The sequence below is a fragment of the Trichomycterus rosablanca genome, chromosome 9 (genome assembly GCF_030014385.1).
Source record: "Trichomycterus rosablanca isolate fTriRos1 chromosome 9, fTriRos1.hap1, whole genome shotgun sequence".
Classification (NCBI taxonomy): domain Eukaryota; kingdom Metazoa; phylum Chordata; class Actinopteri; order Siluriformes; family Trichomycteridae; genus Trichomycterus; species Trichomycterus rosablanca.
In genome coordinates, this window is record NC_085996.1 from 25,538,491 (window position 1) to 25,564,126 (window position 25,636).

The 25,636-nt window shown below is 40.4% G+C and overlaps 1 protein-coding gene across 1 annotated transcript in view; it reads left to right on the plus strand.

The window, feature by feature from the left end:
• oma1 (OMA1 zinc metallopeptidase) overlaps window positions 1-25,636 on the plus strand; it is a 35,218-nt gene that overhangs the window by 6,984 nt on the left and 2,598 nt on the right. Inside the window, exons 4-9 of the mRNA XM_063002496.1 lie at window positions 2,210-2,438; window positions 3,186-3,359; window positions 5,812-5,916; window positions 14,213-14,341; window positions 17,390-17,464; window positions 19,163-19,312. Of these exons, the coding sequence (XP_062858566.1) occupies window positions 2,210-2,438; window positions 3,186-3,359; window positions 5,812-5,916; window positions 14,213-14,341; window positions 17,390-17,464; window positions 19,163-19,312 (862 nt within the window). The remainder of the gene's footprint in view (window positions 1-2,209; window positions 2,439-3,185; window positions 3,360-5,811; window positions 5,917-14,212; window positions 14,342-17,389; window positions 17,465-19,162; window positions 19,313-25,636) is intronic.

The window sequence follows — 25,636 nt, forward strand, 5'->3', positions numbered from 1 at the left end:
CCCCTTTGATCAATTTTCATGTGCACCATTGCTGAGTGTGCCATGTTGCCAGTTCGATTTTAGGTATAGAATGAACTTGGGCCAGTCTAAAATCAACTTTTTCTTACAGAGAGGGACCAGTTCTATGTAATGAATTTGTTATTTGTCATTTGCACCATTGCTGAGTGTGCCATGTTGGCTATAGATTTTAGGTATAAAATGAACTTGGGCCAGTCTAAAATCAACTTTTTCTTACAGAGAGGTACCAGTTCTGTATGATGGATTTGTTATTTGTCTGGCCCGACTTGAATTATGCCACCAGTATGCTTCTGAATAAAAATAGGTTTTCCTTACAGTGGAAATGCAGCCTGAAAGAATGAATTGAAAAAATATTTTACAAAGTAAATATTTTAATTATATTTGAATCACATTTTTACATTGACAATATCACGATGAGAATCAGCCAAAAAAATTATGTTCACGTCTTCATTTAGTTGATTTATGTCGGTAAAATATAAAGTGTGCAGCAAATATCCATGGCGAACGCTCCCTTTATGAATAAGGAACCAACTTCAGCCGCTAAATAAGAAGCTGCGAATAAGTAACCAAACGAATCGGAAGCCGCGAATAAGTAACTAACTTCAGCCTCGTGTTCATGTCTTGGGCTCACTGATTCCTGTTGGTTTCGGACCCACCGCAATCCTGACCATTAGGGCCCCCTCTAGGAGCAGCAGCAGCAGCAGCAGCTGAAAAGTGATAGGTCATCCAGGCTAACAGATGCTGGTAAAGTTGTCTTCACACAAGTAAATCCTTGCTGTCATGTTCCAAAATCTTGAGAAAAACATTCCCAAAATAAAGCAGGCTGATAGCTTATAGTTGAATGTGATGTTTAGTTTTTATATTATATAGACCGTTTCAAATGAATATTCATGAGTCCAGGAAGTGACGTTGATGTTCCTAAGACGCTTCCGCTTGGTGGTAAACAGCGCTCAGAACAACAGCGATTGACCACAACTGCTTCAATTCTTTTGCGCTAGTTCAGTTGTGATTTACTGACAGTATGTCTAAATTAAAGTTAGGACCGTGTTGTTCGGTTGTCGGATGTTCCCTCAGGCCAGGTACAAACTTGCTTTCAGAAATTAAGGTGAACAGATTTCCAAAAGACAACGCACAGCGAAACGCTTGGATTGCTGCTGTAAATAGAGCCGGCTGGATACCCACCATCAACTCTTATAATAAATGTAATATATATTATTTCATAATAAAATATTGTGAACAAATGTACTCACTTAAACGCTGTTCTCTTGGTGTCTTGTCCCTGACGTTTAGCTTAAGTGTATTAAAATATGCAGGCGCTTAATATTTGTATTAATAGAACAGAATAAACATAAACCTAACATAAGCCTTAAAAAGTTTACATTTTCCTGAGAATACGATGTAAAAGCCATAACTTTATAGGACTATATTTTGGGGAAATGTCACTATATGGAATTATATTAACGGCTTAATTAGCTGTAATAATTAGCTTAGCTTAATTATTAAATGACACACAGACCTGTAAAGAAACATGGTTCTACTTTTGTAATACAAAAAGTAAACATTCTATTTATGAGTACATTGTGCTTACTGTAATATATTTCATGTATTTCCAGTTAGGCTATAAAAAAATCGTTTTAGCATTAGCTAATATGTTCTAATTCAGATGAGAAGTAATTCACTGTGGTTTGTCATATTTTTATCATATTATAATGGCTCTTAACTCAACAGACACAAAAGGGGAGATGACACAATAATTATTTTAATAATTAATTGTATGCGTCCAAACTGCGGTGTGCTTTCACTGCCTCTCTGGTGTAAACACACTCCGTTTCAACAGGGTAGTGATACACGTCTGGGTATGTTACCTCAGGCAAACGTTTTAGGTCAGCGGAAAAACACTTCTTAAATTCTCCTCAAAAGGGTCCGGTACAGATACTTGATGATCTATCATTCATTTCTGCTAATATCGCGTTTGTTCCGCGTTCGGGAGACTCGCAAAGTACGAGCTCGTCATGTTGACAGCTGGATGGATGTTTAAAAGTGGCGCTACCGGAAAGGCGAAAGGAACAGACATGCGCAGTAGCGTTGTTATTGTTTACCCTCATTGAAACGGTCTATACATTGTCAAACATTTTTGAACTGTGCATCACTTTTACACCCCTTATATGAGTAACGTATTTCTCCCTTGTAGAAGTATCAGAAAATGGTGGAAAAGCTTGCCACCCAATAAGAAGCAGCTCTTTCGTGAGTGGACAAGGCAGCGGCGATGGTACCTTGTAGGAGCTGGCACCGGGCTGCTGGTTTTTATTTCACTCTTTCTCCTGACCCACCTGGAAGAGTCTCCTGTGACGGGCAGAAGCAGGTTAATGGTTTTCAGCAGAGAAAACTTTATGCAGCTTGCCCAACATGCTTCTGAGGAGGTAGGACTGTTTTAATCAATAAGTTAGTCACTCTGTCCTATGATACTATGTTCCTTGCATAAATTGGTGTAATATAATGCCAGCATTTCTAGATTTCTGAAGTCTGTCCTTAAGAATTTGTGCTCATTTAGTCAAAAGACTATTTGAGAGCTCAGGCCTGTTTGACGAGAAGGCCTAGCTCTCTAAACTGGAAACAGTTATTTATTTCAGTTTTGTGCAGCTGTCAACACCACACTCATCAAACCATGCATCAAAATACCTGTTTGTCCACAAGGACACAGTCGTGGTAAAAAAAATAGCATTTGCCAGACTGTTGCCACAAAGTTGGAAGCATGTCATTTATCAGATGCGGTGGGTCTGATTCATTGGGCAAAATGCAGTAAACACCCCGGACAGGTCGCCAGTCTATCACAGGGCAAACACACACACACAGGCACAGGGCAATTTCTAGTAGGCATGACTGCATGGATTTGTGGGAGGAAACCGGAGCATCTGGAAGACACCCACAATGCAAACTTCACAAAGAAAGGACCCTGTGTAAGGGAGTAAACATGTACAATGTTAATAATGTTATATAAAAAAGGTATTTACAATAATAAAGAAGTTACATTTGTTTTACAGTGTATGGACCAATTAGTGTGATTTAAGTAATAAAGCTTTAATTATTTATTTCTTAATGCAACCACAAATATTAATGCTTGTTCTCTCTGCCCTGTCCCCTCTTTTTCCCCTTTCTCTCCTAACCAGTGCATAAAGAAGTATGAGAAATTGTTTCTCCCTGTTTCAGACCCCAAGCATCAGGTGGTTGAGCAGGTGATACAGTACTTGGTACAGAGAAACCAGGACATTGATGGAATTAATTCTATACCCTGGACAGTTCATGTGGTAGCGAGTCCTTTGAACAATGCCTTTGTTTTGCCTGTAAGTCAATCAAGAGTAAATCAACAGAATAATTTGAATTTGGTTGAATCCTGAAAATGTAGTTGTAGTTCAGTGAAGTTCAGTGTCAGCCATGATCTTTTGAAATGGCACGCATACATACAGTTCATAATTGAACTGTGAAGTGAAGTGGTAACAGATGAGAGTATTATGATTGGATATAAAGGGATATAAAGACTCAGTCCTTTCTAGCAAAGCTTGGTTCTTGCTCATGACTTTGTGAGAGAATTGTGAATCAGTTCAGAAACGTTATTTAATAAAGATACAGATACAATCACAACATGCAAATTATTTAAGTTTTCATCATCTTTTACTAAGGCCTTACCTAATTCATGGCCGTGAAAATAGCGTCATGGGACCAGCCTTTTCCAGTGTAATATGCAATTTGCTGTGAAATTCAAAATGTAAGTTTAGCAATTTAACATTTTTAATTCACATAGCATTCAAGTGCCTCATGTTTACTGGTTAATTGGCACTATTAGGCGGTCCTAGCAATTCTATGGCAATCCAGTTATGCCTAGTTCACACTACACGATTTTTGCCCTGATTTTCACTTGCTGACTGGTTCACTTTGCCGGCTCGCGAGCAACTCTGCGTTCGAAACTCGGCTCTCGATCGCTATGTGTGAACTACTCAACAACTCGATCCGAGCGCTCTGCGATAATTATCTAAATAATTATCTGAATATAATTATCTAGCTTGCTAAATATCTGGATATAAGTTGGCCGACTGGCAATGAGTGCGGTGTTGAACAGCCTATGAGAACGCAAGCTACGGGGTGAGGAGAAACGCAGGGGAGGAGTTGTAAAAAGGTGGGACCGGGGCACACGCTCAAGTATAAACATAACACCAACGTTGCATTGCAAAAATATTTATTAACCTCCAACTTACTATAGAACAAACAATCCCTGCTGGCCACGTAGCCAAATCCACTCAGATACATTTATTTTTCCTAGTTGCTTTTATGCTGCCCATCAGCACACAAACTTTGATCGCTCGCCACTTGTTGACGTGCATTTTTGGACATGGTATCATTAAACCCCTTGTCACTTATCGCGTGACAAATGTAGTTTGGGAGACCAGAGAAGCTCGCCTGCGATTCCAGTTGGTGATAGATCGTGTAGTGTGAAACCCCCTATCGCCGATCAGTCGTGTAGTGTGAAAGCCACACCGACATGATATCCTGACAGAATGCCAAGCCATCAAAGAAACTAGAAAAATATTTTACAGAGACACAAATATGAAAGACCTCTTCGAACGCAATAACCCACAAAAATCCTGAATTTGTTGAATTACCTAAAGATTAAAGCCAAATATAGTACATTAACTTTCACTAAGCTTAAACTTGGTATTGAACCCACCTCTAATGCCTTGTACATAGCCTAATTGAGCTGGAATGGCAATAAACACAAACAAACAAAACACAGACATGAAAGACTCTCTATTACAAGAGATCCAGTCGTGTAGTGTGAACTGTACAGCGACCTGACAACTTGGAAAGTCGTGTAGTGTGAACTTGGCATTAGCAATCAGTTAATCAAAATGTCCAAGATGTCAAAGTATAAAGCAGCTAAAAACACTACTCAGGTAACTGAGTTTGGGAAACTCCCAACCAATTCTGTGGACGCTCTGGGGAGAAGGGTGTCAAAACACGGATGAGAATTTTCATTAACATGATGCCTCACACGTCACGTGATGCCTCACACGTGAATGTTCTAGGTTTACATTCAATCTTTAGGGTAGACTGTGCTGTGTATTGTAGCTTCAATTTATTTCATCATTCAATTTATGAGTGTTATTTAATGACTCCCGTGAAATGTGGCTTGAAAATCTGTGATTTTTGAAAAACGAGGTCCGTGAAATTACACATGCACATTCCTCTGCACGTTCTTCTGTGAATTTAGGAGAGCCCTATCTGTCACACATAATAGATAGATTCAAGGAATCCAGTGAAATCTCAGTCCATGCCGGGCAAGGCCAGAAACCACTGTTGAATGTGCGTGACCTTTGAGTCCTCAGACAGCTTTGCATGAGAAATGATCATGCTGCTCTGATAAATATAGCCACATGTTCTTCGCTGTGTTAAATGAGCATTGCAAATTACTCCTGAGAAATGCAACCAGAAACTCTATACATAGAGAAAGCCATGCATCAATTCTGGTCCCAAGCTAATCTCATATGGACTAAAAGACAGTGGAAATGTGTATGACTAAATGTCATCAGATTAGTTCATTTTTCAGGTGGTTTTCGGGGCAGTTTGTAGTACTGCAAATGACTGGTTTATTGATAAGGATAGACATTTTTACACATTAAACAAAATGTGTAGCTTGATTTATACACTATTAACAAAACAATTTGGTTGCAGCCAGGTTGTGATTGATTTCTGATAATGTGTGTTTGTGTGTGGTTGTGTGTTTGTGTGTGTTGTGTAAAGGATGGGAAGGTATTTGTATTTACAGGAATGCTGGACATTGTTGATATCCATCAGCTGGTTTTTGTAATGGGTCATGAGTTGGCGCACGCCCTAATTGGTCATGCTGTGAGTACCAGTTCATTTTGCAGACTTTTACACATCATATCCATCATTTAGGACTAAAAACATATATTGGTTGGCTGAAATTACTTTTACCTTTCCGTAGTAAACACTTGGACAGGGGTTTAGTCCATGGCAGGACATTACTCACTTATACATGTACTCATTGACTTACACTTAGGGGAAATTTTGAGAGGTTTCCCATAAACTTTCCACAACTGCTGGTGTAATCTGCACAAAACAACAAAGAACATGTTAGGAAAAATTAAGTAGTTAAAAAAAAAAAAACTTTATGCATTTTCTTTCTCTCCACCAATGCCGATCCCTGCTCTGATTGAGGAGAACGAAGCTAACCCACGCCCCCTGCCGACACGTGCAGCATGCCGTATGCATCTTATCACCTACACTTTGACGAGTGTAGTGCAGTGCAGTTCAGCGTTGTGTACGGAGAGACACACCCTGAGAGCACTCTTTTCTCATCTCTGTGCAGGTGCCATCAATCAGCCAGCAGAGGTCGTAATTGCACCAGTCATGAGAGAGAGACCCCATCCGGCTTAGTCCCGCCCATATCTGAACAACAGGCCAATCGTTGTTCATGTGGCCGCTCAGCCTTAGCCGGCAGGCAGAGCTGAGATTCAATACGATGTATTCGAGATCCCGGCTCTGGTGCCAGCGTGTGTTTTTACCGCTGCGCCACCTTCGCGGCCAAGAAAAATTAAGTCGTTTAATCAAAGTTATTTTTTATGTTGAATTAGGTTTATAATTTAATTTATTAAATTGTTAAACTATTATTGGAATACTATTCCTCCCCTCCAGAAAGCATCAGCTCCTAGTTTACAGCCATAAACTGCTTGTGATGTAGTGATGAAGCTTGGTTCAACCATGGCAGCTTAGATGAATAATGTTGCACCATTGTCTAGTTAGGCAGCATTCAAATATTTATTTAATTTATTTATTAGGATTTTAATGTCATGTTTTACACTTTGGTTACATTCATGACAAACGGTAGTTACTTGTTACACAAGATTCATCAGTTCACAAGTTTTATGTTAAACACAGTCATGGACAAATTTGTATCTCCAATTCACCTCACTTGCATGTCTTTGGACTGTGGGAGGAAACCGGAGCTCCCGGAGGAAACCCACGCAGACACGGGGAGAACATGCAATCAGGATCGAACCCAGGACCCTCTTACTGTGAGGCGTCAGTGCTACCCACTGAACCACCGTGCCACCCCAGCATTCAAATAATAAAATGCAAACTGAGTCTGGCTATGCCATTGTTTTTTCATGGAAAGAGTGGTGTCATTTGTCTTAATACTGTTCTATCCTGTGTATCCTGTTTCAATGACTTAATAATGTGCTCTAGTTTAGCTTTGACCCAGTTTGTCTCGTTGTTGGCATTTTGCAATGACAGTGCCACACTTTTCTGTTCCATTAGAAGCAACTCACTTCTCAACATCTTTATATCAGCTGGTGCAGCTAGGAGTTATATTTTTATACAAAAATACAAAGAAATGACTTTTAATGTTTACAATATTTGGAACAGGGACAACGTAAGAATGAAAATTTTATAGAATATTTAGGTTACACCATTTTAAAAACATTCCCATAGTGGTGAGTTGGTAACAGTTCATCATTGGATATGAAAGGATAATCCACAAAAGCTCATTCTTTGTGTAAAAATATGTGTTTTGTCTTCTGTTAATTTGTCTCCTGCTGCTGAGGGATACCCGATTGCATCCGAGGAGAGCATGTCGCTGCCCACGCCTCTTCCGACACGTGCACAGCCCTCCTCTTCTCGCCCATGCATTCTGCTCAGGCGTCTCTTCCGCCAATCAGGGTCCTTACACAGCGTGTGCAGACCCACCCACCCACAACATAGTCCGGTTGTCCTACCCTAGCAGATACGGTGGCCAATTAGTATCTGCTGCAGGCACTGCCAATTATGCCTGCCAGATGGCGCCCAGCCGACCGGTGGCAACGCTGAGTTTCGAACCGAGGACAAAATCTCGACGCTGGTGTGGTAGCGGAATATCCCGCTGCACCACCTGAGAAAGGCTTTAACAAATGTTGTACTAAAAGGACAGTATTATATACAAAGGCAGTGGTAGCTCATAGCTGTACTGGTAATGAGAAGGACACTGATTCAAGCACCATCATTGAGTCTCTCAGGTTCAAATCCCAGCTCTGCTATTGGCCAGACATGATTGGCTATGTCCGGCTATGACCTTTGCTGGCTAAACGATGGCGTCCGCACAGAGACGAGGAGTAGTGAAAATCAATGCTGTAGCAGTGACTCTCCGTACACGATCTTGTGGAGTTGAAAAGAAGCAGTTGCACATTTGTCAGAGGGGCCGTGTTAGGTAGGGTCGGTTAGAGTCAGTGTTTGCAGCAGAGGAGCAGAGATATAACTGTGTAATTGGATCTGACTAGATTGGGAGAAAAGGGGAAAGAGGCATAAACAGAATAATGAAAAAAGTTAATGCATTCTGAGAGTTTATGTTGTCCTCGTCTACATCCACAGTTCTAGTAAAAGTGGTCCAAATCGACCTGTCATTTAAGGTCAAGTTTAAAGCACTTTTCTGCATGGTGGTGAAATCCTATCTGTATTAAACAAATGGAAATTTAATCTGGTCTGTGTGCATTTAGTTTAGTAAGAATACACTTTTATTATGAGCTTAGCAACAGCATTTAAAGAAATGCATTAGTATTCAGACATCCCCTAGCCATCCTGATGCATTCTGTTAGAAAACTAAACACCCTTCAATGGGTTTAAACTGCCTGTTTATCTCCCTTTAGCTTGATTCAGGTTTGTTTGTTTAATCAGTATTATTTAAAATGACGATAGCTTTCCTTCTAAACATGTGCATTAAAGGCTTAATTATAATGTTGGTGTGCAGTTTCAGGACTTTGCATCATGCAAAGAGTTGAGGTTATGAGGAAGGAACTTTTAATGTAGCAGGTAAAGTAACACCTGTGAGATTTATTTTTATTTTATGAGGATCTTAACGTCATGTTTTACACACTTTGGTTACATTCATGACTGGGCAGGTAATTACTGGTTACACAAGATTCATCAGTTCAAGTTTAATGCCAAACACAGTCATGGACAATTTTGTACCTTCAATTCACCTCACTTGCATGTCTTTGGACTGTGGGAGGAAACCGGAGCTCCCGGTGGAAACCCACGCAGGTACGGGGAGAACATGCAAACTATACACAGAAAGGACCCAGTGAGATCAAATAAAAAGGTTGTAGCTGCTTTGGCTTGAGCGTCTGAAAATTCAGTTCTCGGTTAACTCTTAAAGGACGTGTTTATTCTTGAAGTTTGGTTCCTTTGGTCTGGACTAACCAAGAAAATGATACATTGTTACATTTTCATGCTGGTTTGCTTAGTGTTCACACTCACTAAATTACAATTAACCTAAATAAAAATTAAAAACAATAATAATAAAAGGGACATAACGCACATATGGCTATTTTGAGAGCCAGTCGTCAGAACAATGCACCATACTGGGCCATACATGCACTATACATGGTGGAATATGCTAGAAACACAGCTAAATGTGGTAAAATGGATAAAGGAGTCAAAACAGCACCAGAAATCAATGGCAGAGCTAGGTGTGTTTTAATCGAATTAAAGCTGACGAGTATAAACATCCATGAAAACAAACACCAATATGTTTTGTTTAAAGTGATTATACACCAGTCAACCATAACATTAAAACCACCTTGTTTCTACACTCACTGTCCATTTTATCAGCTCCACTTACCATATAGAAGCACTCTGTAGTTCTACAATTACTGACTGTAGTCCATCTGTTTCTCTGCATGCTGTTTTTCAGTGGTCAGGACCCCCAGAGGACCATTACAGAGCAGGTATTATTTGGGTGGTGGGTCATTCTCAGCACTGCAGTGACACTAACATGGTGGTGGTGTGTTAGTGTGTGTTGTGCTGGTATGAGTGGATAAGACACAGCAGCGCTGCTGGAGATTTTAAAAACCTTACTGTCTCTGCTGGACTGAGAATAGTCAACCAAACCAACCAACCAAAAATATATCCAGCCAACAGTGCCCCTTGGGCAGTGTCCTGTGACCACTGATAAAGATCTCAAAGATGACCAACTCAAACAGCAGCAGTAGATAAACGGTGGTCTCTGACTTTACATCCACAAGGTGGACCAACTAGGCAGGCTGTCTAATAGTGACAGTGAGTGGACACGGTATTTAAAAACTCCAGCAGTGCTGCTCTGTCTGATCCACTCATACCAGCACAACACACACTAACACACCACCAACATGTCATTGTCACTGCAATGCTAAGAATGATCCACCGCCTAAATAATACCTGCTCTGTGGTGGTCCTGTGGGGGTCCTGACCATTAAAGAACAGCATGAAAGGGGGCTAACAAAGCATGCAGAGAAACAGATGGACAGCAGTCAGTAATTGTAGAACTACAAAGTGCTCCTATATGGAGTGGAACTGATAAAATGGACAGTAAGTGTAGAAACAAGGAGGTGGTTTTAACGGTATGGCTGATCGGTGTATTTTGATGTAATAATAATTATTAAGTGCTTTGTTTTATTTAACGGTATGGCATTAGGTAAATTAAATAGATTTGATAGATCTGTGGAAAAATAAACTGCTCATAGGTAATTGCAGAACAATAAAAGTAAAAGAAAGGTAAACACTTCAGAATGTTGACAGAAGACATCACATTTTGCCATTATTTTAGCCATATTGAAAAAATGTTTACAAAAATGTATATACTTGGTTTATTCTCCTTTCTTATAGTCTTTACACAGTGGCTGTAGTTTTGTGCTGAGAACTATAAAGTGTGCATCAGATTTATCGCTGCCATTTTGTTAATTTACACACACAATCTGCACCCTCAGAAGTACTTGCAGACCTTATTAAAACCCTAATAGATTTTTTGTTATTTATATCACACTCTCACATAAACTCCCCAAACTGTGTATTTATTAAGCCAGACACACAAACGGGCAAGGCGTTTTTTTTTCTTTTGCTTCTTTTTTTCCTCTTAAAATATGCAAAGCTTTATTGACACTGTTAGTAAATAATGCAAAAGTATAATTAACGATTTACTTATTTTCCATTTCTATGCACTATTTACTTTGCATGATGATTAAACTTGGATTTTAATGTCCCAAAGTGAGTATAAAACAGTACTCCACAACATGACAATCACAACACATCATTGTTGATTGTTACCTTTAGGAGTAGCTTTAATCTGATCATGGTAGTGGCAGATTTAATGTTACTCACAGTTTTTAATTGAACATGACAGGATGCTGCATAGCACCACACACTCATTTACTTACCAGCTCATACCCAGGGTTAGTTAAAAGCACTTTTTGCATATATTTGGAATGTTGGTAGAAAACACATGCAAAACATGCCTGGATAGTGACTAAAGGCATTTTGTAACCCTGGAGACTTAGGTTCTATGGGTCAAAAGCACTACAGGCTTCGCCACCATACAACCCTCTCATATCCGACTAAAAAACAAAAATACTAAAGTGGAAAACTGTTCAAATTTCAAATACAGAAAAGATCATAGCTCAAATTTGACCAAATTAGGAGTATGTTTAATTGAAACCAAGCCTGGCATACTGTGTATATAAAATTAGTTAGTTAATGGGTCGTATCCCACTACCCGATTGCATTACGCTTCCTGCCTACTGATATTGACCTCCACTTGAGAGCCAAGACTAACACACACCCCCTCCGACACATGTGCAGTAGCCGACTGCATCTTTTCCTGCACAAGGCGAGTTCATATGCAGATCAGTTTTGTGTATGGAGAGTCACACCCTGATCACATTATCCCTCGTCTCTGTGCAGATGCCATCAATCAGCCAGCAGAGGTCATAATTGCATCAGTTATGAGGAATCCCCTACCAGCACCCATCCTTGAACAACAAGCCAATTGATGTTCGTGTAGGCGCTCAGCCTGCCTTTGGTTACATTCATGACAGAACAGGTAGTTAGTTGCAGGTTACACATGATTCATCAGTTCAAGTTCAATATCAAACATCATCACAAGCAATTTTCTATATTTAATTCACTTAACTTGCATGTCTTTGGACTGTGGGAGGAAACCGGAGCTCCCAGAGGAAACCCACACCGACACAGGGAGAACATGCAATTATTCTCACTTATATACACAGATCAGCCATAACATTAAAACCACCTCTTCTACACTCGCTGTCCATTTTATCAGCTCCATTTACCATACAGAAGTACTTTGTAGTTCTACAATTACTAACTGTAGTCCATCTGTTTCTCTGCATGCTTTGTTAGCCCCCTTTCATGCTGTTCTTTAATGGTCAGTACTCTCCCAGGACCACCACAGAGTAGGTAATATTATGGTGGTGGATCATTCTCAGCACTGTAGTGACACTGACATGGTGGTGGTCAGACACTGCAATGCTGCAATGAGTGCAATGAGTTTTTAAATACCGTGTCCACTCACTGTCCACTCTATTAGACACTCCTGCCTAGTTGGTCCACCTTGTAGATGTAAAGTCAGAGACGATCGCTCATCTATTGCTGCTGTTTGAGTTGGTCATCTGCTAGACCTTAATCAGTGGTCACAGGACGCTGCCCACAGGGCGCTGTTGGCTGGATATTTTTGGTTGGTGAACTATTCTTAGTCCAGCAGTGACAGTGAGGTGTTTAAAAACTCCAGCAGCGATGCTGTGTCTGATCATACCAGCACAACACACACTAACACACCATCATAATATCAGTGTCACTGCAGTGCTGAGAATGATCCACCACCCAAAAAATACCTACTCTGTGGTGGTGCTGGGAGAGTCCTGACCATTGAAGAACAGCATGAAAGGGGGCTAACAAAGCATGCAGAGAAACAGATGGACAGCAGTCAGTAATTGTAGAACTACAAAGTGCTTGTATATGGTAAGTTGAGCTGATAAAATGGACAGTGAGTAAAGAAACAAGGAGGTGGTTTTAATGTTATGGCTGATAGGTGTATATTACAATAATTACTTGCAATGGCACAATATTAAAGCAAAATTGAAAAATAAACATGGTTTCTCAAATATTCTCCTTCTCTTTGGACAAATCATTTAACTTCTAGTATATAAATAGGTAATTTCTTGCATAGCCTTCTCATATTTATTCATTATACCAAACTGTCACTCTCCTAGCACTGCGTAAAAAGTTGCATGCCAAAGACTATAAAACATCTTATTACTGTTCTCAAGCACTGGTTTAGCAATGAGTGCCATTGTATTATAACCCTGTCAGTCATATAAAGACCGCAGATCGCTATCTGCCTCTAAATGTGCACCTTCAGGATGTGTGTATGATGGAATACAGAAGAGAGAGAGAGAGTAGATCTTTATGAGACGAGCGTCATATTCATCAGCTCGGAGACACAGTGAAGTGCATGTTATGGACTTTGATGGCCTGGCTGCTTGGAATGAAATGGCTGGGTGATATTAGACTGGCAGGTAGAAAGGGGCTCGTATTCTTTCTGATATTGCAGGCTGAGAATGGGATTGTTCTGATGACTCCTGCAGGTAATATAGAGTTTCAGTGCCATCTGCATTGCGGTACATTTTGCAAATGCTGAGCCACTCAAAGAGAAGAGTCTATCTAATTGTGCTATTACATGCCTTAATGTGCGTAGTTTTATTTTTATTCTGTCGTATTAATAATCCATCTCATTCAGCATCCTTTTCCAAACCTGTGGGATATAATGTGGAGTTTTCAGTCACCCCCTGTTCCTGCTTTGTGGCTTTTAACAGCCTTCACTGTTCTACGTAGAAAGGCTTTCTACAAGATTGTAAAGTATGTCTGAGGGAACTTCTGTCTGTTCTGAACATTTATAAGGTCAGGCACTGATGTTGGATGAGAAGGCCTGGTTGTCAATCATTGGTCCAATTCATCCCAAGGTGTTTCATGGGGTTAAGGTCAGGGCTTTGTGCAGGCCACTGGCATTCATCTATGCCTCTAAAGATCAGGTTTTGTTTCTTACAATGACAGTCTGGATAAAAAATAGCATTTGCCAAGCTGTCCTCTTCACCAAACTTGTCAACCCATGTTTTTACGGACCTCGCTCTGAGCTCAGGGACACAGTCATTGTACAATAAGTAAAGGACTTCTCCAAACTAATGTCACAAAACATACTTTTAGCTATGTAGTGTATTCTAAATTGTTCATTTATTTTCTTTTGACAAATGATTGCACACAGTTGGCTTGTCCAATGAATGATTAATAATAAAAATGTACTTTATTCTTCCTCTCTCAGGCTGAGCAGGCCAGTCTCTCTCATATGGTGGATTTGTTGTCTATATTCCTGTTGACAATGATTTGGGCGGTCTGCCCTCGGGACAGTCTTGCTGTGTTGGGACACTGGGTACAAGGCAGACTAGTCCAGGTAAGGTTTTGTTAAAGTATACAGATCTGTAATTGCAAGCCAGATTTTGTGAAACATTTGGAATCACCCTTATGTGTGCAGTAATATTTGTGGTTTAGTAATAACACACATTCAGTACTTTAGCAGGGCTTTTTATGTCTTGTCGGTACTGATTAGATTTGCACTACAGCAGTGGTCCCCAACCACCAAGCCGCGGATCGGTACCAATCCATGGGTCATTTATTAACTGGCCGCACAGAAAGAATAAAGAGATTCTACAAGAGAAATTACATTTCGAGTACTCGGGTGTTTTTGTCCCCAATTACCACTAGGTGGGAGCAGCGTCTTGTAGCAGCTAAAAAAGCTCAGGACTCGCACTGATTTTCCAATCTATTTTTTTTCTTTTCTATTTTTTAATGCATTTTCTCCCATTTTCTCCCAATTTAGCGTAGTCAATTTGTCTTCCGCTGCTGGGGGATCCCTGATTGCTGTCGAGGTGGGTATATTGCTGCTCATGCCTCCGACGACCCACGCGCAGCGGAACCCTTTTTCACCCAGGCACCTCTCTGTCTGCTAATCAGGGTCCTTACACAGCTTTTGAACCCCACCCACATAATCCGGTCATCCCGCCCTAGCAGAAACGTGTCTGCTGCAGGCACTGCCAATTATGCCTGCTAGATGATGCCCAGCGGACCGGTGGCAACACCGAGTTTCGAACCGAGGAGTTCAGAATCTCTGTGCTGGTGTGCTATGGTGTCCCCCCATTCTATAGTTATTCTATTTTAAATCGCCCCACCCCTGCCGGTCCGTGAAATTATATCTTATATTAAACTGGTCCTTGGTGCAGAAAAGGTTGGGGACTGCTGCACTGCAGTATGGAGAAACATTAGACCACTTTGGGTTTTCAGGCATGGACAGTTGACACGAAAGAGCACTTTAGCAGGACAAAAGTCTGTCCTCTGCCTGTTTTTGATATTCAGTTATTGAATACCTTGTGTGATTTTGGTCAAAGTCACATCAACAACTTTTATTAAGTTCCGTTGAGGAGTGCTAGGTTCAGGAGGGTCAGGTTGAGTGAGCTCAATTGTTTATTACTGTCATTCCTACAATTCGGTGCTTTTTATGTCCCCAGGACTGATCATTGCATTTATTTAGTACATTTTAAACAATACAATTTCTAAACATCTTACTGAATAATTAACACTTTCAAATACTAAACACAGTGTTTTCTACCCCCCCCCCCCCCCCCCCCAACATAAAATGACTGTATACATACTGTTTTTATCTCTTAGATACCAGAGGTTTTCCCATGTCCCCAGTGCTGTACATTCAGATTTAGTGATGGATATATGAGGTTTAATCATGAAATTATCTGTCTTTCAATACTGTTTAAAAGATTTGCTTAAGTCCCTCTAAACCCTGGATTTTTTTTTCTTTTATTGCTGATTATAAGGGTTTTTCACACGTCCCTCAAGTTGCTGTCCACCCTGTTATTTCTTACTACTGTCTCTTAAAATAAAGAACTGTTTTACATACTGACATCATTTCCTGGAGCTCACATGATCTTTTTGGAGGGAAAACAACTGTGGAAGATGATTGGCTAACTCCTCATTTTAATGTTATTTTTCCACATTTATCCTAAAAGTCTTATATGGTCAACCATAACATGTCCACCCATTTTAAAAATAATCATACTAAAAAGCGGAGAATTCTTTGTCTGAATTCACTTTTATGCTAGCATGGTTTTGCTCACTCGCTAGCTAATGGCTAATTTTATGTTAGAATGTCCACCCTGTAATGGTCCACCCTTTTACAACCGAATACGTAACAGGGTGGACGTCACAGTGTATATGAGGTGCATGTGTAATTGAGCTTGACCAATATTAGTTTGGAAAAGTATAACATGTCCTTTTTATAATAAAACATGAAAAACAAATTAAAACAGTGTTTCATTTTCAAAAAGTTCTAAGGTCCAAAAGGCACCCAATCCCAGGAATGACCCTACTGTGGTGTCCTACTGAGAATTGTCTTATTGTAATTGTTAAACCCCCAACTCTTTGGAACATAAATGTGTTTATGAATTATAAAACCACATTTCTATACCTGAGTACAACAGTTTTAAACTTAGTTTTATGAGATAACCAGCATTTTCAATCTCATTTTATTAACATCTGACTGGTAGATAGCCCCAAAGTTTGCATAAGTTGACATACCTGGACTGTGAATCATTACTTAATGTGTTCAATAATTAAAAACAACTATTGATTGTTGATTGTGTTACATTATTTAGCTAGTTTGCAAATGTTTACGATTTCTTTTGACATTTTGGTTTTAATTAAAAGCCAGTGATGCAAACTCTAAAACATTTTAGATCCAGTAGGCAATATTGTCTTCATAATGATTCTGAACTTTATGTTTATAAAGTGCTTAAGTGAATAATGTCTCCAGACTAAGCCTATTCACTTTTATAGTAAATGCTTCTTGTTTTATATGCTTTATTTATGTAGTAATAGTTGTAGTCTTGCTGAGTTTTGCCACCGACTCCTTTAACAGTTTAAAATAAAATAGCTTTGCTATTGTTTTAAATTTTCAGTTTAATCATTTATATTAAGTCGTTGGCGGTTTAAATTACAGTTTTAATTGCAGTATAACTCAGTCTAGATTTTACTGAACCCCTTTTTCCACTATATACTACTATATAAAAGCTTTCTCTTTCACAGTATATTTTATGTTTATTGCACTATTTGATTACTATTTCCAGGCATAGTTTTCTGCTGACCATATCCAAAAGTCTTCTACCAGAATTTGCTATCAATAAAATTATAAAACTAATACAATTTTGTACCATTTAATTACCTTAAGTTGAAACATATAATAGATAAGTGTTATGAAATGAATATGAAAATGAATTTGTTACACTCATTTTAACAATTTACCTTATTGCAACATTTTTAACAAATAAAACAAATAATCTATTAACAATGGGCATGAACTAAAAATATGTTAATCTTAAAATATGTTAATAGCTTGTAGAGTACTGAGTGAATGTTGTTTATGGATCTATTGTAGTTCATGTTCGACCGGCCCTTCAGTAGAAAGCTGGAAGCAGAGGCTGATGAGGTTGGAATGAAGCTGGCTGCAAAGGTACTCAAAACATCAACACTTACTAATGCAATGTATTCAGTCAGTTCTAGAATTATTGCACCCTTGGACAAGATAATAACACTAAGCATTTTTAACATTCTATAAAAATAGAATTATATTTAAGCTACATTTATTTTACTTATGCATCATCTCCCATTTCCCCCCAATTTAGCGTAGTCAATTTGTCTTACGCTGCTGGGGGATCCCTGATTGCAGTTGAGGAGGGTATATTGCTGCTCACGCCTCCTCCGACCCGCACACAGCCCTTAGCAGAACCCTTTTTCACCCATGCATTCTCCACAGGCACCTCTATCTCTGTTAATCAGGGTCCTTTCACAGTGTTTGAAGACCCCACCCACATAGTCATCCCGTCCTAGCAGAAACGTGTCTGCTGCAGGCACTGCCAATTATGCCTGCTAGATGGCCCCCAGTCTTTCACCATCTACTGAGCACAATATTGTAAAAAGAAAAGAGACATTTAAAAACAGGAGTTCTTGGTGCCAAAGGAAAAAGAAAAAAAAAAACACTTATCAGTGAAAAGTTCAAAAGCCACTATCTATCACAGTACGGCAGAGCATAAGTCCCCACAACATGGATAATTTGCATTCTGTGTGAAGGTACCACTGATGCCGAGATGTATAATGGAATTTTAGAGACATAGGCTGCCATCAAGGCGATGTCCCCGCGAAGTCCATGGTTATTTCAGCAATTTAATTGCAGGGCCTCCTTTTGCACTTGTTACAACAATGTGGCCTTATAGACACTGAGTGTGTCTGCTTGTCTGGCTTGCCTGCAGTCCAGACCTGTTTCCTATTGAAAATTTATGGCTTATTATCAATTAAAAAAACGTGACGTCTTGTATCGAGCAAGAATGGGGAAAAATTCCACCCTCAAACTATTAAAAAGTGTAATTGATAGAAAAGGTGATACGCCTCATATTTTAGTGTTGCAGGCATCAAGTTTTAAATTTGTTTATATTTACATAATACAATTAAGTTGGTCTTTGTAGTTTTGTCAGTTAAATAAAGTTTGTGATTTTGTCCTTTAGTTAGTTATGATATTTTGGATATAATTTATCCACGCTTTATTCAGGACCTCTTTCATCCACCTTTATCAAGGGTGCTAATAATTCTGCAGTTGGCATGATTGATGTAATGACTGAAGTAGTCTTGATAATTCTGTAAGTAAAGTGAATCTCTCATGTAATTTGCTATTAGTGCTATGTGAACAGAATATTGTATTACTAATAAAGGCAATATCCACTGTCCTCTTTAGATGGCAGTGTTCACACACATGTTGGTAGGCTGTGGCATGTTTTCTGTGCCAGCCAGAGCTGTACTGCTGTCACAAGTCCAGCCTTTACACAGTCCTTTTAAAGAAGAGGATTTCTGAATAGTACTGTTGAATTTGTTTACTTTGCATATTCCACTATGTTGAAAGTCACAGGCCTGGGTCACTTCTGGATCAGAGAGGGTTAAAACTCTTGTTCTTGCTCTTGATTGGTGAAGCTGGGATTTGAATCCTCAACCTTCTGACTGTAAGCCCCGAGCTCTGAGCTGATGCTGTTAGCCCACCCCCTTGAGTGTTAGTCTCCCTGTTCAGTAATACGTTATTTAGAACATATAACTCATTCAGGTTGATAATGCTCGGCTCTTATGTTTGTGGGTTAACTTTACGTTTACTCTGTCCCTCTCTTAGGCCTGTGCAGATGTGAGAGCTGCACAAGTGTTTTGGCAGATGATGGAGTTAAATGATATATTGAGTGGAGAGCCCACCATCCCTGAGTGGCTTTCCACCCACCCATCTCATCGCAATCGCTCCACACACCTTGAACGCCTTGTCCCAGAGGTAAGGTCCACATAGACTTGCACCTCTTACACATTTCCTGGTGGTAGCGCACACACAAACATCCTAGAAATAGAAACATTATTTTCTCACCAGCCTGTATTGCTTCCTGAAAACAGTGACTTATTGGAAATTTTACAAATAAGAGATTTAAACAATTGAACAAAACCAACCAGCTGAAATAATTACATTGACTTAATAACAAGAGAAAATACTTACATATGAGGGCACTAGACGTACACCGATCAGCCATAACATTAATACCTCCCCTTGTTTCTACACTCACTGTCCATTTTATCAGCTCAACTTACCATATAGAAGCACTTTGTAGTTCTACAATTACTGACTGTAGTCCATCTGTTTCTCTGCATGCTTTGTTAGCCCCCTTTCATGCTGTTCTTCAATGGTCAGGACCCCCACAGGACCACCACAGAGCAGGTATTATTTAGGAGGTGGATGATTCTCAGCACTGCATTGACAATGACATGGTTGATGGTGTGTTAGTGCGTGTTGTGCTGGTATGAGTGGATCAGACACAGCAGCGCTGCTGGAGTTTTTAAATACCGTGTCCACTCACTGTCCACTCTATTAGACACTCCTACCTAGTTGGTCCACCTTGTAGATGTAAAGTCACAAGAGATGATCGCTCGTTTATTGCTGCTGTTTGAGTTGGTCATCTTTGAGATCTCTATCAGTGGTCACAGGACGCTGCCCACGGGGTGCTGTTGGCTGGATGTTTTTGGTTGGTGGACTATTCTCAGTCCAGCATTGCTGTGTCTTATCCACTCATACCAGCACAACACACACTAACACACCACCACCATGTCAGTGTCACTGCAGTGCTGAGAATGACCCACCACCCAAGTAATACCAACTCTGTAGTGGTCCTGGGAGAGTCCTGACCATTGAGGAACAGGGTGAATGCAGGCTAAAAAAGTATGTAAAGAAATAGATAGATTACAGTCAGCAATTGTAGAACTAGAAGTGCTTCTATATGGTAAGTGGAGCTAATAAAATAAACAGTGAGAGTAGAAATAAGGTGGGGGTTTTAATGTTATGGTTAATCGGTGTATAGTATTGTATACTTACAATCGTGTATGAGGGTGCACTTGTCAGCATTTATTACTGTAAATCTTATTTACTATTGCAAATAGGTAAAATATTAAAACAATTTAATCAGGCAAGTGTATAATACAGCTGAAGAAATGGCATCTCAAAAACACAGAGATGGGTCTGCTTGTTTACATTAGACCTGCTAGTTTACAACCTTCTGCAACATTAATTTATCTACAGTTGTAAACAATGTGCCTTTAGATTTTTATTAGCATATAAAATTAAATATACAAACCAGCCGCTAAAACTGAACCGTGCTAAGTATCCCAGCAAAGCATCCTCTGAAGCAGTTAAATATCTTGACAAAATGCCTTTGCTTTTCTTTATAGAAATTGTAATACAAATGCACCATTACCTTTCAATGTCATTTCATTTTAAACCTCCTGGTGCAAGGAGGAGCTGTCAAAAATGGTGTGTGGAGCTTACAGGTCTGTCTGAGGTGGACCCACACTAACAAGGCATCTAGAGACCACCCTGCCTCCCTAGAGTTTACACAAACCGACTGAAAGGGATTGTGTGCTGCTTTTTAGTTTCATATAGATTGGATATTTAGGCTTTTGAAAACACTCCTTACAGGAATGGCTTACATTTCTCTCTCATATCCTAAAACATGTACATATTTATACTTGCTTATGCTTCCATGAGCTTTATCTAAAAGGTTTGGGCTGTCACAGAATCTAAGTAATGTAATTTGAGAAGGTATTGTTCAGAATATGCTTTCAGGAGAGTTATTTTCCTTCTATCCATGTCCACTATCCCTTCAGTGACTGCTTTACATTATGCCTCTTCAGTATTTCCCCTTAAACAGGCATTAATGCATTTCCTCAATTTGTCTTCCACTGCTGAGGGATACCCGATTGCATCCGAGGAGAGCACGTCGCTGTACCCGCCTCTTCCGACACGTGCACAGCCCTCCTCTTCTCGTCCCTGCATTCTGCACAGGCATCTCTTCCGCCAATCAGGGTCCTTACACAGCGTATAAAGATCCCACCCACACATAGTTCCGTCCCCCCCTGCAGATATGGTTGCCAATTAGTGTCTGCTGCGGGCGCTGCCAATTATGCGCACTAGATGGGACTCAGCCGACCGGTGGCAATGCCGAGTTTCAAACCGAGGACTTCAGAATCTCGACGCTGGTGTGGTAGCGGAATATCCCGCTGCTCCACCTGGGCGCCTGGCATTTGTTTTTTAATCGGGCAGTGATAGCTCAGTGGTTAAGGTACTGGACTAGTAATCAAAAGGTTGCCGGTTCAAACCCCACCACCACCAAATGCCAAAAATGTAAATGTAAATGTAATCGTCTTCCTGCCTTGCTCATCCGAGCTGGTGGTTGTGCTTGAGCTGCTAACAGTTTTAGTAGGATGTTTAGGTTGGATACTTGCCTTTAGGATTTATCATATGATCAGAGGTGAAGGTGGGTCGAGCAGCAAAAATGTAAAAGACTAAAGTGAGAAAAAAATACTTCCCAAGCAGTTGAAACCCTTTACCATTCCTTTATCATTATCATATTTTGCTTTGCACCTTTTAAAGCTTGTAGTATTCGTATTTGCAAGGTTATACTAGCGTTAGCAGAATGAATATGGCCAACTACTAAAGATCAAGCCTGAACTAGAGATCAAACACTATACAAGACTATTAATCACCATATATGGTCATTTTTTTCATATACAATAATGTGCAGTATTGTTTACAAGATTACCATGGGAGGCGCCCAGGTGGCGCAGCGGCCTATTCCGCTAGCACACCAGAGCCGAGATTCTGAACTACTCAGCATTGCCACCAGTTGGCTGGACGGCACCTGGCAGGCATAAATAACAGTGCCTGCACTAAGGGCGGGATGACCGGACTATGTGGGTGGGGTGTTCAAACGCTGTGTAAGGACCTTGACAAGCAGATAGAGAAGCAGAATGGCAGAATGTATGCACTCCTGTGCAGAATGCATAGGTGAAAAAGGGTTCCGCTAAGGGCTGCGCGCGGGTTGGAGGAGGCGTGAGAAGCAATATACCTGCTATATAACTGCTATCAGGGATCCCCCAGCAGCCGAAAGACAAACTGACCACGCCAAATTTGGAGAAAATGGGAATAGTGGGTATGTGAGTTTCATCATATCAGCCCAAAAAGTGTTCTATGCTGCCAATACATAAAAACTGTAAGTATACATCAGTGAGCCAAAACATGGCAATGCTTAATATGGCACGGTCAGACTGGGCTGAGGGTTGTTCCTCGTCGGACAAGTGTTGAATGCAGCACATGTATGATCAGGCATAAAGACCTGATTAACTTTGATAAGGGTCCAGTTGTTATGGCTAGACAAGTGGATTGAAGTATCTCCCAAAAAGCAAGAGGTGCTCATGGGCCATGGTGAATACCCACCGACAGTGGTGTAAGGCGGGACAAGCCATGAATTGCAGACAGGTTGACATCCAAGATCAGCGGTGCATCGTTTACCTGTGTCGTGGACACAATGACACCATGTTGCACTGTAGGACGATCCACCTTGAAAGGACCGTGTATGTCCTGGGACCAGATACTACAGGACCTTTTCAGATGTCTTGTAGAGTCTATGTTTCAGCAGATCAGAGCCAGGATTCCAATGTTTTGGCGCATCAGCGTTGTAGTGCAATTACAACTTTAATATTTTTTGGTTCTAGATAATTATAATGAACTTAATGTTGTGTAGTCAGGGTCATTCAGTTTAAAGTTGTGTGTGGTTCAATGGTGCTAAACACTCATGCAAATCATTGTACTTCTCAATAGATATTGAGACACTGAAATAATTCAACACACACACTCACACACACAATTAACGGACAAATAACATCTTTACCATCTGTTCCTTCCGAGTTTGTGGCACCTTAGTGCCAGTATGCAGGCAGGACTCTTTCACTCACTGCTACAGGTTCACACTGAAGGTTAAGTAAGCCCATGTGTGTGACTAACACACTCTCTCTCTGTCGTTCACTCACACTCACACTCACACACACACTTATACTCCCCGTACGGCACATTTCCCAGCACCTTTACTACTTAGCATCATATATTAGAGAACCATTTTGTGGAATCTGTGATGTGTGACTTTGTGTGTTCCTTAGCATTAATGTCCTCCACAGTCAACACTCACTAGCTCACTACGCCTGTGACTACACACACACTTATATATTTGTGTGTGTGTATATATATATATATATACACCGACTAGGCATAACATTATGACCACTGAAAGGTGAAGTGAATAACACTGATTATCTCTTCATCACGGCACCTGTTGGTGGGGGGGATATATAAGGCAGCAAGTGAACATTTTATCCTCAAAGTTGATGTGTTAGAAGCAGGAAAAATGGGCAAGCGTAAGGATTTGAGCGAGTTTGACAAGGGCCAAATTGTGATGGCTAGACGACTGGGTCAGAGCATCTTCAAAACTGCAGCTCTTGTGGGGTGTTCCCGGTCTGCAGGGGTCAGTATCTATCAAAAGTGGACCAAGGAAGGAACAGTGGTAAACCGGCAACAGAGTCATGGGCGGCCAAGGCTCATTGATGCACTTGGGGAGCGAAGGCTGGCCCACGTGCTTCAATCTAACAGATGAGCTACTGTAGCTCAGATTGCTGAAGAAGTTAATGCTGGTTCCGATAGAAAGATGTCAGAATACACAGTGCATCATAGTTTGTTGCGTATGGGACTGCATAGCCGCAGACCAGTCAGGGTGTCCATGCTGACTCCTGGTTTCTACACACATTGTCCATTTTATTGGCTTCACTGACCATATAGAAGCACTTTGTAGTTGTACAATTACTGACTGTAGTCCATCTGTTTCTCTACATACCTTTTTTTTTAGCCTGCTTTCACCCTGTTCTTCAATGGTCAGGACCCCCACAAGACCACTAAGGAGTAGGTATTTTTTGGTTGGTGGATGATTCTCAGCACTGCAGTGACACTGACATGGTGGTGTTAGTGTGTGTTGTGCTGGTATGAGTGGATAAGACACAGCAGTGCTGATGGAGTTTTTAAACACCTCACTGTCACTGCTGGACTGAGAATAGTCCACCAACCAAAAATATATCCAGCCAACAGCGCCCCGTGGGCAGCGTCCTGTGACCACTGATGAAAGTCTAGAAGATGACCAACTCAAATAGCAGCAAGAGATGAGCAATTGTCTCTGACTTTACATCTACAAGGTGGACCAACTAGGTAGGAGTGTCTAATAGAGTGGACAGTGAGTGGACACGGTATTTAAAAACTCCAGCAGGCCTGCTGTGTCTGATCCACTCATACCAGCACAACACACACTAACACACCACCACCATGTCAGTGTCACTGCAGTGCTGAGAATCATCCGCCACCCAAATAATACCTGCTCTGTGGTGGTCTTGTGGCGGTCCTGACCATTGAAGAACAGGGTGAAAGCAGGTTAAAGTACGTAGAGAAACAGATGGACTACAGTCAGTAATTGTAGAAGTACGAAGTGCTTCTACATGGTAAGTGGAGCTGATAAAATGGACAGTGAGTGTAGAAACAAGGAGGTGGTTTTAATGTTATGGCTGATCGGTGTATATCCTGCTTGTTTAGTACTTGGTTGAGATATGTTTTTTTCTATTTTAAGCAGAATTCTTTTGGGTCTTAGAGTTTGCACCATGTTGTGCAAAATGAACTGGCAGGCTAGCTGGGAAGCAGTGGTAAGCCAATTTTAAGGTTTTGCTAAAAGGATTAAGATTAGGGCTATATTATTTGGCCACTTTAAGAAATCAGCTATTTTTATTTGAAACCATTTCAGTAGTGCTTTTAGTCATTCTCATTCCTAACCAGATCAAAACATATTGTACATGGCAGTTGACATATTTTGGCACTGCCAGTAGAATTAAGCTTTACTAAATAAAACTCTAAAACCCTGTCCTGTTAATGTTGATGTAATTATTGCTGGCTTTCCATATTATTTTTTTTCTTGTCATATTACAGGATGATAAGTAATGGACATAATTTATTTCCTTTTTAGTGTCCAAAATAAGAGTCTTATAGCAGTCCCTCTGTAACTAGAGGGCAATGTTATTGGGTTAATGTTACCCAATAAGCTTTATACAAGCACCTCTTACATCAAGTGCATTTTACATGTATTTAGCCATTCAGAATAAGAGTTTCCTAATGGCCTAATCTTCAAACAACCATGCACTCCCTAAATCCATCCCTCTCCCAGGCTAATGAATAGAGTTTGTGTTAAGAGCA